At 29.2% G+C, this 12,912-nt stretch overlaps 2 protein-coding genes across 2 annotated transcripts; one reads left to right on the forward strand and one right to left on the reverse strand.

The window, feature by feature from the left end:
- Positions 1–4,526: 4,526 nt before the first annotated feature.
- LOC113382048 lies at positions 4,527–5,357 on the reverse strand. Its single transcript, XM_026620610.1, has one exon. The coding sequence runs from the start codon at positions 5,355–5,357 to the stop codon at positions 4,527–4,529; it is 831 nt and encodes a 276-aa protein (XP_026476395.1).
- A 3,023-nt stretch (positions 5,358–8,380) lies between these two features.
- LOC113382050 lies at positions 8,381–9,416 on the forward strand. The gene is made up of 3 exons (XM_026620611.1): positions 8,381–9,086; positions 9,161–9,304; positions 9,370–9,416. Exons 1-3 carry the CDS (start codon positions 8,381–8,383, stop codon positions 9,414–9,416), a joined length of 897 nt encoding a protein of 298 aa, XP_026476396.1.
- The last annotated feature ends 3,496 nt before the right edge of the window (positions 9,417–12,912 follow it).

Here is a 12,912-nt window from a genome sequence, read left to right on the forward strand (position 1 = left end):
CAAATGTCCATTTATGTAGTAAATAAGATGATGAATAGTATAATGATAATTGTATCACCTTATTCTGATTAAAATGCACAATCAAACTTTTGTATTAATATCTATATCTAATAATGTAGTGGATCTAAAAATACACTAAAGACAATATATTATTGTAATATTTTATACAACAATAACTGTTTGTATATAGAGTGATTAAATGGTTTTAAAATTATAAAACTACCTTTGCATGTTGTCTATAACAATACAATTTTATCCAGTATTAACAATTATCCATTTAAGTGATATTTACACGGTTGAAAATATGTGCAAAGTTCTTCAGTTGTAGATGAATAATTGTAGAGATTGTGCTAAATCTTTCTGCAGTCCTTTGGGGCTTTATTAGTTTTAAATTACTATACAATCTTGTATAAATTATAACCAATCAACTAAATTTATAAGTGTATAACAGTTTATATATAATACAAGTACCTTATGCATTTTATCATCTGTATTGAAACTGCACATTTTACACAAAGGGTTTTGTATGAATAGCATTCAAATTTGTTTTGTAGACATCATGCAAAATCTTGTTGTACAAATAGAGCTCTCATAATCCATTTATTTGATGCAAAAGTTGCTGTAGATCTTCCTTGAGCAAGTACTCCATATAAGTCTTGACACCTTGACAGGAATTTTGGTTATGCTTCAAAGTTTTGAATCCAAATCATAAACAAAGTGATTTGGAATATTGTAAATAGCACCACATGTGAAATTGTATATTGTTATTACCTTGTAGAACTTTTATAGTAGAGTGACCCTTTTTTCTGGGTTATAAACAATATTTGTGCATATGGTTTTGTGTAAGTGAATTCCAATCTAGAACAATAAAGTGTGCATGGTTATAACACGATTGCAAAGTATTTGATATTATAAATACATTGTGTATATATTCTGTAGTGTGTGAATACTTATTTAGTTGATACATTGTCGAAAAACAGTGTAAAAGGTTCCATACAAAGTCGAGTCTTTTGTGCATGTTGCATTGGCCGCTGACAATTCACATTTAATACATTGTTGCACTCGGAGATTATTTTTATCAATATCGCAGTGGAGATTCTAAACAAATCAAATAAATAAATATAAAAATACAAATATAAATATAGGGTTCGTTCCATCCGAGCAAATCTGACAGTCCGAAACTGTTTCAAACTAGACCAAACTCATTCTGATTTTTTCATGGCAGTTGGCAATGGTTTGGTTTTGATACATGCAACGCGATCGAACTCGGATCACTCGATTGTATTAATAATTATTATTTTAATACATAAATATAAGTTTAATATATATATATATATATATATATATATATATATATTATATATATAAACATATTCTAATAAGATATAACTTAATTATATCAATGAATTTGCTTTTTAATATTTCCTAGTTATATATCGTTATGTCGCTTTAATCTAATATTCTACAATGTTTGAACTCCTGTAAATTCATTAAATTTTTAATGTTCTATTTGAGATTAAATAACAGTATATTTTAATCGTATTAAATTGCGGAGTTTTTGTTTGTGCCGAGTACAAACACAAAATGATAGTTTCAAACTCATCGGACTGCTTGATGGAACGCATTACTGACAGTCCGCAACAGTTTGAAATCCGAAATTTTGGATGGAACAGAAAAAAGTGTTCTGCGCATGCGCGGACAGTTTCGGACTGTCAGATTGGCTCGGATGGAACGAACCCATAGAGTATATGCGTTCGTGCGCTGACAATTGGGAACGACTTCCGCCCTTGTCATTCGCACAAAGATTGTCAAAGAATTTGCATAGTTCGCTCAGTAGTGTGGTGTTATAAGTGCTTGTGATTACCAATAAAAAGGTAAATATACTTACAACAATATACAAAGCTCTTTTGTTGCATTTATGATACAATTCTGTATTATTTTACGGAGTTTTGCGCAAAATGCTTGCGCAAATTATGGCCGGCACCGACGCCGACCACCAAACCATCCTATATCCGAATAATAACAACGATCACGCTTCGACAGTAACAAATAAACAAAGTCTTAATGATTTGCATTAAATATACACATTCTTTTTACATTTTCTTTCGTATTTTTTCGAAATTTTCAACAAATTAATAAATTTTTAAGATGGCTGCCGCCGTACAGTAACGATCGACTATGTTCGAATTCAAAATGGAGACGATCGTTTGTTTATCATTCGAATTATTTGATTTTATGTACGATATAATTATTATATATTATCGTAGCATTATTATTAATACTCTTTTGATTTATTTAGGAATTTTGAAAACCGGAGTCCAAAGTTTGATAACCACTGGATATCGGCAATAGTTGTTGCATATAGATATGGAGCGTCAACAGAGTCATACCAAACGTAAATATATTTCGATTGTATTTTTATTTATTCGTATGTTTTCACTATAATGATTTCTATGATTTTTTAAAATTTAATTCATTTTTTGTAATTTTACATTTTATTTATTTTATAATTTTATTGTTTCTAATTATTCATTTAGAAATTTTAATGAAATTATAAGATCATTACAATTTATTTTATTAAAATTTTAAAATAATTGAGATGAATATTTTCCAGAAATTATTAAAATTATAGAAATTATTAAAATATAAATAATAAAAGAAATTTAGTAATCATATCAAATATTTTAAAGTTTGAAATTTATTTTAAGTTTTTTTTAAACTTTTTTTCTAAACTAGTTGGTTTGGTATTTAGCCTTAAGGCAAGTTACATGAACTTCCCGATATGTGTAATTAATTGACCTAATCAATACAAACTAAATTAAATTGTGAGTGATTAAAAGTATTCCGAGTGGATTTATTACACAGAATATAAATAATAACAATAGTTATAAATATTATATACATGATGATTGACACGATGCTGTTGTTGTTAATTCCAGTCTTCCTTGCATAGAGTTTATGAATTTGTTCTTGATCTTCTTTAATTTTAGATAGCTCATTTACTTGAATTGACTTGATTGCAATTGGTTTGGATGATTTTGAAATATTGTAGTTTAAATTAAATCTTGGTAAAATTATAGCTTTTCCTTCTATTGAAGATTCCATATTATAGTAATTTTTATTGTCGATACTGAATTTGCATTGATGGGTTAGTTTCAAAATAAAATTTCCTTTAATAAATTTTGTTTCTTCTTGATGATTGCAAGACATATCAATTCTTGATACATGAACTTCCCGATATGTGTAAATAATCGACTTAATCAAAAAAAAATGTGTAAATAATATACTTCATCAATCCTACTTTAAAAAAACGATAATAATTTTAGCAAAGTTTGACGAATTTTTAAAATTAAACTACTTGTTGTAAGGCCGTAATATTACAGTAAATTCTATAAGACCATGATGTATATCGCCAAAAAAAGTTCCATGAAAAAAGGCTTAAATTTTCAGCCTTTCAGCATCATTCCCAAATGATATCTTTCGAACAGTTTTTGATTTTTCAAAATCGGTTCGGTAGGATAAGCTTAAATGTGGACGAAAATTTAACACTTTTTTTTCAACATTTAATTACAAGAAAACGGCTCGGTAGATTTTTACCTAAAATTAATCAGCATCATTCCCTAATGATATCTTTCGAACAGTTTTTGATTTTTTAAAATCGGTTCGGTAGGATGAGCTTAAATGTGGACGAAAAGTTCAACACTTTTTTTCAAATTACAAAGAAACGGCTTGGCAGATCGTTGCACAAAACTGACAAACGATAGTCCTCACCGAAATACATCAAATGGCTTTTAAATTTCTAAAATCGGTTCAGGCGTTTTTGAGAAAACGTCGATCAAAAGTCTAATTTTGACAAATGCCAAAAAGACCATACTGATTTTTGCAAACTTTGACGAATTTTTAAAGCTGAACCAGTTGTCGTAGGGCCGTAATATTTTAGTATGATCTAGAAGACTATGGTATCTATCGTCAAAAAAATAATCATAAAAATCGTCGAAATTTTTTTTTTAAAAACTTTATTACAAGAAAACGGCCCGGCCGATCTCTACCAAAAACTAATCAGCTTAGTGCTTGCCGTTCTTTATCGTGGAAAGGAAATCTCTGCTTTATTTGGATTGCTGCCTCAATATAAAACTCCTTACATTTTGTGTAAAAATTCAGCAATTGATCATTGTCCAATCCTTCAGACTCCCTTTTCACCCGAATTATATTTGGAATAATTCCTCCAACATAAATTTCTAATAAAGGTAAATGCATTCGCAAATCGTTTATATCCACATTCAATACTTTTTGTTGTTTGGCATTTGTAATATTTTTTACCGTATTCAATTCTTCTTTTGAACATTCCAAATATTTCGGTTGAATAAAGCATTCTAAAATTGTCGCATATGCTGTAAATATCTGATCACATAAAATGTACAATTTTGGCTTTTTTGCCTGCATTTCTTTATTCAAATTCACGAATATTGGCAGAGAAAATCGCAGGAATTCCAAATATAATTCTGTTGTCGGTTCCATGGCTTTTGTCAATATACTTTGTGCAGAAAGAAGACGATCCGTAAAGAGACAGCAGATTGAAAATATAATTTTATCGCTGGAAGTTGTTCCAACAATCGCTTCACAACATCGTTTAACGATAACCATGTGGTTTGTGCAGGGTGTAATATTTTATGCGGTTTAATATTTGTAAATGCCTGAAAAGTTTTAAAATCACAAATACGTTTAGGAGAATTTTGAATATGGTTGAAAACTTCACGGCAAAAATCTTCAAGACCTCTCGGTAATTTTTCACATGCGTGGGATGCACAAAGCGCAAATGAATGGCATATACACTTCATTGTGAAAAGATTTGGAATATCATTCTTCAAATAAGTGACCAATGAGTTATTCGCCCCAAACATGAAATTAGCACCATCAGACGCAAATCCTAATAATTTTTTTTTATATGGAATTTCTTTCTCCTCAAAATATTCAACAATTTTTGTATGCAAAGCTTTTGCTGATCCGTCTGTGATTGCAATCAAAGTTAGAAATTTATCTTCTACTTCATAATTTGCATTGACTATCCTGGTTATTAAAGCCAAATGCTTGATGGCCGACTTATCAGTGCTCTCATCAACCAGCAATGCAAATTCATTTTCTCTTAATTTTTCTTCAGAGGTTTTTTCTGTCACATTTACTATGACAGATCTTGCTTTTGTTCGGCTCATAGACAAATGTTCTGCAATTTTTGAATCCAGACACACCGATTTTACTAAATTTGTCAGATGTGAGGCAACATTAAATCCAAGATTGTGTTCTGCAATAAAACATGCTACTTTAATTTCGCCGGTTTTTGCCATTTGCTTTGGTTCCATTGATTTTGATGATGATGCAAAGACGTAAAGACGTAAGCTTCGGTTGCTTTTGTATTTTTTTACTGTTTTCTAGATGCTTTGATGAATTTTTGTGTCGCGTTAATTCTTGAATTCCGCATTTACGATCACAGTCATGCAGAGCAGTAAAAATATGTGTTCCCTTTTTTACTTTTTGTAAGCCATCCACTAAAGTTTTTGTCAGTGAGCCAAGAGTCAATAAATTTTTGCTCGTATCTCACTACTTTCCTCTTCCTTGCGGGGGATTTGTCAACATCTGACACATTATAACTACTAGAACTATGCATTTTCTTAACTATTTGAACTCACACTATTAACTTATTCAACTTATAACAAAATTAAACTTATTCAACTTATAACAAAGTTTAACTTTTTAACTTATAACAACATTCAACTTATTTAACTTATACCGAAACACTAGTAACACTCTGCGTAATATATATAAAAATACAATATATAAATTTCAAAATGTAGATAAAAAAGACAAATCATTAAACACTTCCAAACTGATTTTGCTTCATATATCTCCAAACTTATACTGTCGCTGTTCGCCAAAGTTAATGTTTATGTTTTATGCGATAAAAGGCTTACGATGGCCCGTTGTTGGGATATGTTTAGTTTAGATATGATAAGTGCAGATCAATTAATAATTGTATATATAATAAATCAATCTTTAACGACTTTTGAGATGAGAAATAAACATGTGAAAACCGCCTTTCTGAATATCTATCAAGGGACATGTTATTGTTATATGTTTGTGTTATTTTTGATAGGAATCAATTGAAGATTACTTTGGAGTGTTTTATCTCTAATTAGGCAAGAATCCATCTATTTTGTTTTTAACTTTTAGAGTTTTTACACGTATATTTGCTCTAATAATTACATATTGTTGAATTTTCTTATTTGTTTACAAATTTGTTATATTATTTTTAGATAAATAGATATTATTAAAACTTAAAAGTTATTAAATAAAAATTTCGTATTATTTATCATATTATAACACAATAGTTTATACACAGACAATAAAGGTAGTCCAATTCAATTCAATTCAAAGACTATATATTTCAGTATATAAAAGTATGTACATTGCATTTTATAACAAAAAACTATCAAAGCGGTCATCAGGATTATAATATATATTTTTAATTTTAAACAAAAATAAATTAAATAAAAAAAATGTTATCAGAAACACATATTACATCAATTAAACTTTTAAAATCCGCAATAAAAAAACCTGCTCTTTTAGATCACTTTTCACGAAAAAAAACCCAACCGTTAAGTGGTTAAGGGGCGGTTTATATACAAGGCCAAGACAAGTATTTGTTTGTACATAAAAATTTACAAAAATTATATCATTTCCTGAAGTCTTTTCAACCCTTTATTTATAAAAGTAATCATAACAACAAAAATTGATAATTCCACGAAGGAAAATATTGTTACAAAAAAAAAACGCAAGATGAATTTTATGATGTATTTAACAATTACCAAAATGCTAACAAAAGACAAATGTGTATCCGCATTTGGGATTATAGGATTTTCCAATGAGCGTACGCCCGGCCATCTGCATAATTTAGCATTGAAGGTTTTCTTTAAAAAAATGTGTTTAGGAAATATTCAATTGATATCTCAAACAGTTTTATTATAGTCATTCTGAAAGGTTTTGTTATATTTTACCTAACAATAAGCGATTATAATACTAGTAATTCTCAATGGGGCCAGATATAAGATTTTCCAAGTAATCCCGGCGATCTACATAATTTAGCATTGAAGGTTTTCTTTAAAAAAAATGTATAGGATATATTCAATTGATATCTCAAACAAACAGTTATATTATAGTTATCCTAAACATTCCAAAATGTTTATCGATATATTGTTTATTTTATTAATTTTGTAATTGTTAAATTTCAATATAAGTAATATTCATCATGTCATGTTATAATTATTGAAGGTAATTTCGAATCAATATAAAGCTAGCTGATAGTTAAGTAAATAAATATTTTTTACTATAAATAATTATATATGTGGAAAGAATTATTAACATAAATCTCAACCTATAAAAGATAAGTTCATAAAAAATACTAAAATAAAGAATTTTTATTTCGTTGGACAACCAGTTAAGCAGTTGGTTTTTAAATTTAAAATCAGTTTCGACAAAATGGTTTATGTTGTCTCGTTAACGAGAGAGAAACGGGAAAGGAAACGGTTCATTGCGCCGCTAGTTACGTCGTTGTACGTTGCATTGACAGCAAGCGCACATCTAATAAAATAATGGATAAACATTATCTCATGAGTGTCCTTATGCAGTCACTACAATGTTCCTTTTTAGGGTGTGAAGTTTGCTGTATTAAACGTCAGAAGTGTTTCACATTCGCTGCAAAGTTGAATGGGATTTTAGCGTTATTATGTTTTATTTTGTGTGGTTTTCGTGCTATGTGTTCGTCTGTTCGTCTATTATTTTCCGGCGTTTTTTGCTACCTCGTTTTTTAATTATTTTGTGCGTTAATAATACGGTTTTAGTATAATTTTTTTGTGAATCGTGTGTTGCTCGTCATTATTATATTAACATTTATTTTTTTTAATTACTAAGTTTATTATTTTGTTCATATTTTTACAGGTTAAGGTCTTTTTCTTTGTTTTTACGTGTCTTATAGGTTAGGGTTATTATATTACTATTTATGTTCTAGCTATTTTACAATTATTAGATCGCTTTAGAAGTAGGTATTCCTGCATTATTTTATTTTTAGACAAATATATAAGGTACGTTTTAATCACTTAGGTTAGGTTGCATTTCAATTCATAGCGAGGTTACATTTAGGTTAGATTTCATTTCATTTAAGAATTTCATATTTATCTCGTTAGTTGATTCCTACGTTACTTTTAGCTCATATTATAGGTTTAATATTTTAGTTCATATTTCTTTTTTATACATAAGTTATCTTTTAATCATAGCTTAAGTTAGTTTAGGTTTATACTATAGTTCAACCCCTTTCTTTTTTATATTCAATATGAAAAAGCAAAACCAATGTATCCATTGCTTTAAAACTTTTACTTCCACTAGTTCTCTTTGCCGTCACAACAGGTTAGTACATCACATACAGCCTAAGGAGTACTTTCAAAATTTTGAATGTACATTTTGCCAAAAAATTTTGCATGCTCCTTCCTCATTACAAAGGCACATCAAAACTTTTCATTCTTTTGTTCCTGATACATCTCCTACAGACTCCAAACTCCAATGCACGTATTTTTATGATTCCCGAATTAATCCAGAAATATCCCTTGCGCTGCATTCTTATGCTCTACCCTCTTCATTAATTCCTTCTACTACTTCTTATTCATGTACCCTTACTGCTTCACAAACTTCTTACACAACTCTTCCTGCTTTGCCAAATCCTTCTACATCATTTCCATCTTCACCAATACCAACGACAGACTTCCATTCATATGCTCTTCCTGCTACATCAATCCCTACGACATCCTTCCATTCATATGCTCTTCCTGCTTCACCAATTCCTACAACATCCTTCCACTTGGATGCGCTTCCTGCTTCACCAATTCATATGACAACCGCTAATTCCAATACTGTTTCCTTTATTCGACAACCATCTTCCCCACTACTTTTCCAATCATCCAGATCGCTCACATTCTTTCCAGTGACCCCAACGCGACCCAGACCCCAAGATAATGCTTCGCTGTACTCAGAACATTTTACAGGTATTAAAATATAAGTATTATTTAAATATATTTAATATTACATCCACAAAGTTACCATAATTGTTCATTTATAGGTTCTCCAAGGGTTCTCAGAATTACTTGCCCCATTGAGGATTGCGGGAATGCTTACACACGGTACAGCGCACTACAAAAACATACTGAGTGTCATCATCACATCAATATTGAACACAAAGACAAACTGTTTTCTTCTATTAATGGTTTGTCAACTTTTAATTATGAAGATTTTCAACAAACATTTCTATAATTTCATCTTTTGCTATAGATTTTTACAGCTGGAAAAGTGAGATTGAACAGAACAGAATAGTGTAGATATTATGTAATTTAGTATATGGCTAATGTACCAGTTTATAAAGCCAATAAAATAATAATAAAAAAAAAAACAGAACAGTATTACGTCATATGTGAAGGACACTGCAGCATACATAACAAAAGACAATTGCTGCACCATTCAATATTATAATTGCCATCGATCACACAGTCACCACACAAAGGAAACATGTTTAAGGGGTAGCAAAAAAATTGGGCATGCTTGTCCCTCACGAATTATGTGCAAGGTGTATAATGACGGACATGTTGAAGTTGATTACTGGAAGACACATGTGGGACATGAAAATTTGATAAAATATGTGCGGCTGGATCAAAATTTAATCAGAAACATCAAGGGTATAATTAATTTATTTTCATAAATGCAATTATCACATTGTTGTAAGTTCTTTGTCATTTGAAATATATTTTTTCCAGATCAAATTAAAGCAGGTGTAGACGATGACTTTATTATAAAAAACATACATGAAGATTGTTATAACAAAAAATTACTGAGACCACTGAGAGCTTCCATAAAAAGGCGGGTGTTACCACCAAATGATACCTTTATAAATAAAAGTGATTCAAGAAGTGTAGCCGATTCTTTGCATTCTTTGCATTTAATGCTGGAAATAATTTAATTATCTTCATAATTAACTATTATTGATGTTTGCTTTATTTGCATAATTCATTTAAAGTTATGCCATTCATTCGAGTTATGGAAATGTGTTTCAAATTGTAAATATCTATACATTATATAGCTTTGCCAGTATCATAACACACTGCTTATGTGTGCATTTTTGTGTCTAACGACAAATAATTTAATTATCTTAATTAAATGTGATTGGTATTTGCTTTATTTGCATAAATATATTTATTATACCATGCTTTAACAATATTATGGAAATAGGTTTTAAATTGTAAATATATGTATATTAATATGTTCTATAATTTCAATAAATTTTTATTATTATAAATGAATAGTTTTTCTTCTTTTATAAAAAACAGTATATTTTTGATAAAAAAACAATGCTAAAGCTTATGTTAACGCATTAATCTTTTATTTGTTGACCAAAATAAGGTTCAATTTTTCAATACCATACGTACTGTTAATTTTATAAAAAGGTTGGAAATAATTTCAAATGCCTGAACAAAACTTTGTGGCACCTTACAGAACTCCACCTAATTGATTGAGAATTTAACAAAATTCAGGTATATAAATGCACGTCACAACTATTTCGACAGATTATTATTCACATTTTTATACGACAAGAACTTTTTCGGAGAAAACAGTTGTACGTTTATTTAACTTACTGAATAAAACTTCTTACATAAGTACTACATTTTACTACTTTCAGGCTTAATATGATTATTACTATATACTATGACAGTACTAAATCCTCTACGTAATATTATGATCGTAGAGAAAAATTAAATATATATAATATATTGATATACATTAATATATGAGAGCTGAAATTAAATTGTAACTGTCACATTGACGTCTATGAACTGTCATTATGTACTAGGGTTATTTACACTTTTATATTGGTACGCCTGCTTTGTTTGTCACCTCTTCATGAAGTATATTGTCGTGTCAAAAAATGGCCGCCAGTGACTGCATGAGGAACCGTGTCATTATCTCTGGTTTTAAACCGCGTAACGCGAGGCATGTCATGCTAACATGCAAGTGTGGTAACAGAGCGTAGCCATGTTAAGGCAGAATCGGTCTATATGTTTTGGTTTGAGATTTATTATTTTTTATTTGTATGTTAAGAAAAATTTGTTGGTTTTTCTCGCATTTTTGTTCTAGAGGTTATCAATTTTAGTATTTGTTGTCATAGTATATACATTGGAGAGTAACATACTCAAATTTGAGCATTCTAGTATCAATAGTACGTCCTGGAGAGCTCTCTAAAAATAACACTTTTAACTTCAATTGTTTTTCATATATTTACTGATGTTTTATTCAGGACTTTTCATAGAAAATTACTTTTTTCTTGAATTTTTGTTCTAAAAGTTATCAATTTTAGTATCTGTGGTCATAGTATATGCATTGAAGAACCACATACTCAAATTTTAGCACTGTAGCTACATTCTATATAATTTTAAAAATTACTCAAACATCAAATTAAATTCTTTGTTTTCTCACTAAACACAAATGTTTTAAAATTCGTTTGGTGACTCGGTAATAGTATGGGCTCTGGTGGATAATTTTGCAAGAAAACTTATCAATTTCAGTATTTGTCATAATAGTATATGCATTGAAAAGTAACATACTCAAATTATAACATTGTAGTACAAACGGTGCGTCCTGTAGAGCTCTTTAAAACCGACATTGACTTATATAATACAATTGTTTTGTTGACGACTTTTTGTAAAAATATTGATTTTTTTCTGGGTTTTTGTTCTAAAAGTTTCAAATTTTAGTATGTCATATCATAGTATATGCTCTCATAAATATCTTACTCAAATTTTAATCTCGTAATGCAAACCGTGCGATCTGCAGAGCTTTCCAAAAATAACACTTTTTTAAATAATTCAATTATTTTTTTGAAGAATTCTTCTAAGAATATTGGTTTTTGTTGAGATTGTGTTCTAAAAGTTATCAAATTTAGTATTTGTAGTCTTAGTATATGCATTGAAAAATAATATACTCAAATTACAATATTGTAGTACAAACGATGCGACCTGCAGAGCTCTCTAAAAATGACACTATCTGTCCCATATATGAACCATTAGTTAACATTTAAGTACAATGGGCTTGAGTTTTACGGGTACTTTGTTCAGATTATTGTAAATTTTTTCAAAATTTTGTAAGAAAACTCTTCAATTTTAGTATTTGTCAACATAGTATATACATTGAAGACCCACATACTCAAATTACACCATTCTAGCTACATGCTGTATAATTTTAAAAATTACTCAAACATCAAATTCAATTCTTGAGTTTTGCACTAAATACGATTGTAACAAAATTCGTTTGGTGACTCGAGAATAATATGGGCTCTAGTGGATAATTTTGCAAGACCACTTATCAATTTTAGTATTTGTTATCATAGTATATCCATTGAAGATCGACATACTCAAATTACAGCATTCTAGTACAAACCGTGTAATTATAAAAAATCCTAAACTTAAATATTGTCTTGATAGGTACTTTATGCAAGAAATCGTTAATATTTCAAAACTTTCCAAGAAAAGTCACTAATTTTAGCATTTGTCATCATAGTATATACACTGATCACCAACATACTCAAATTACAGCACTCTAGCTATATATTAAATAATTTTAAAAATTACTCAAACATCAAATTATATTCTTTGGTTTCTCTCTTATAACAAATGTATAAATGTTCATAGTGTGACAGCTGGTGTAAAATTTGCAAGGAAACTTATCCTTTAATATATGCATTGAAGAGTAACATACTCAAATTACAGCATTCTACTACAAACTAATTACAAATAATGTAATTTAAGAAAATTATCAAAAAACATTTTA

The sequence above is a fragment of the Ctenocephalides felis genome, unplaced genomic scaffold (assembly GCF_003426905.1).
Source record: "Ctenocephalides felis isolate EL2017-DRISC unplaced genomic scaffold, ASM342690v1 CF-g0.4_SCAFFOLD_03262, whole genome shotgun sequence".
NCBI classification, from domain to species: Eukaryota; Metazoa; Arthropoda; class Insecta; order Siphonaptera; family Pulicidae; genus Ctenocephalides; species Ctenocephalides felis.

Excerpts from the sequence above, each read along its gene's own strand:
- LOC113382050 (XM_026620611.1), top strand. The coding sequence starts at position 8,381 with ATGAAAAAGCAAAACCAATGTATCCATTGCTTTAAAACTTTTACTTCC. Across the intron at positions 9,087-9,160 it reads GTACTCAGAACATTTTACAG|GTTCTCCAAGGGTTCTCAGA; the intron begins GTATTAAAATAT and ends GTTCATTTATAG. Across the intron at positions 9,305-9,369 it reads ACTGTTTTCTTCTATTAATG|ATTTTTACAGCTGGAAAAGT; the intron begins GTTTGTCAACTT and ends CTTTTGCTATAG.
- LOC113382048 (XM_026620610.1), bottom strand. The coding sequence starts at position 5,357 with ATGGAACCAAAGCAAATGGCAAAAACCGGCGAAATTAAAGTAGCATGT.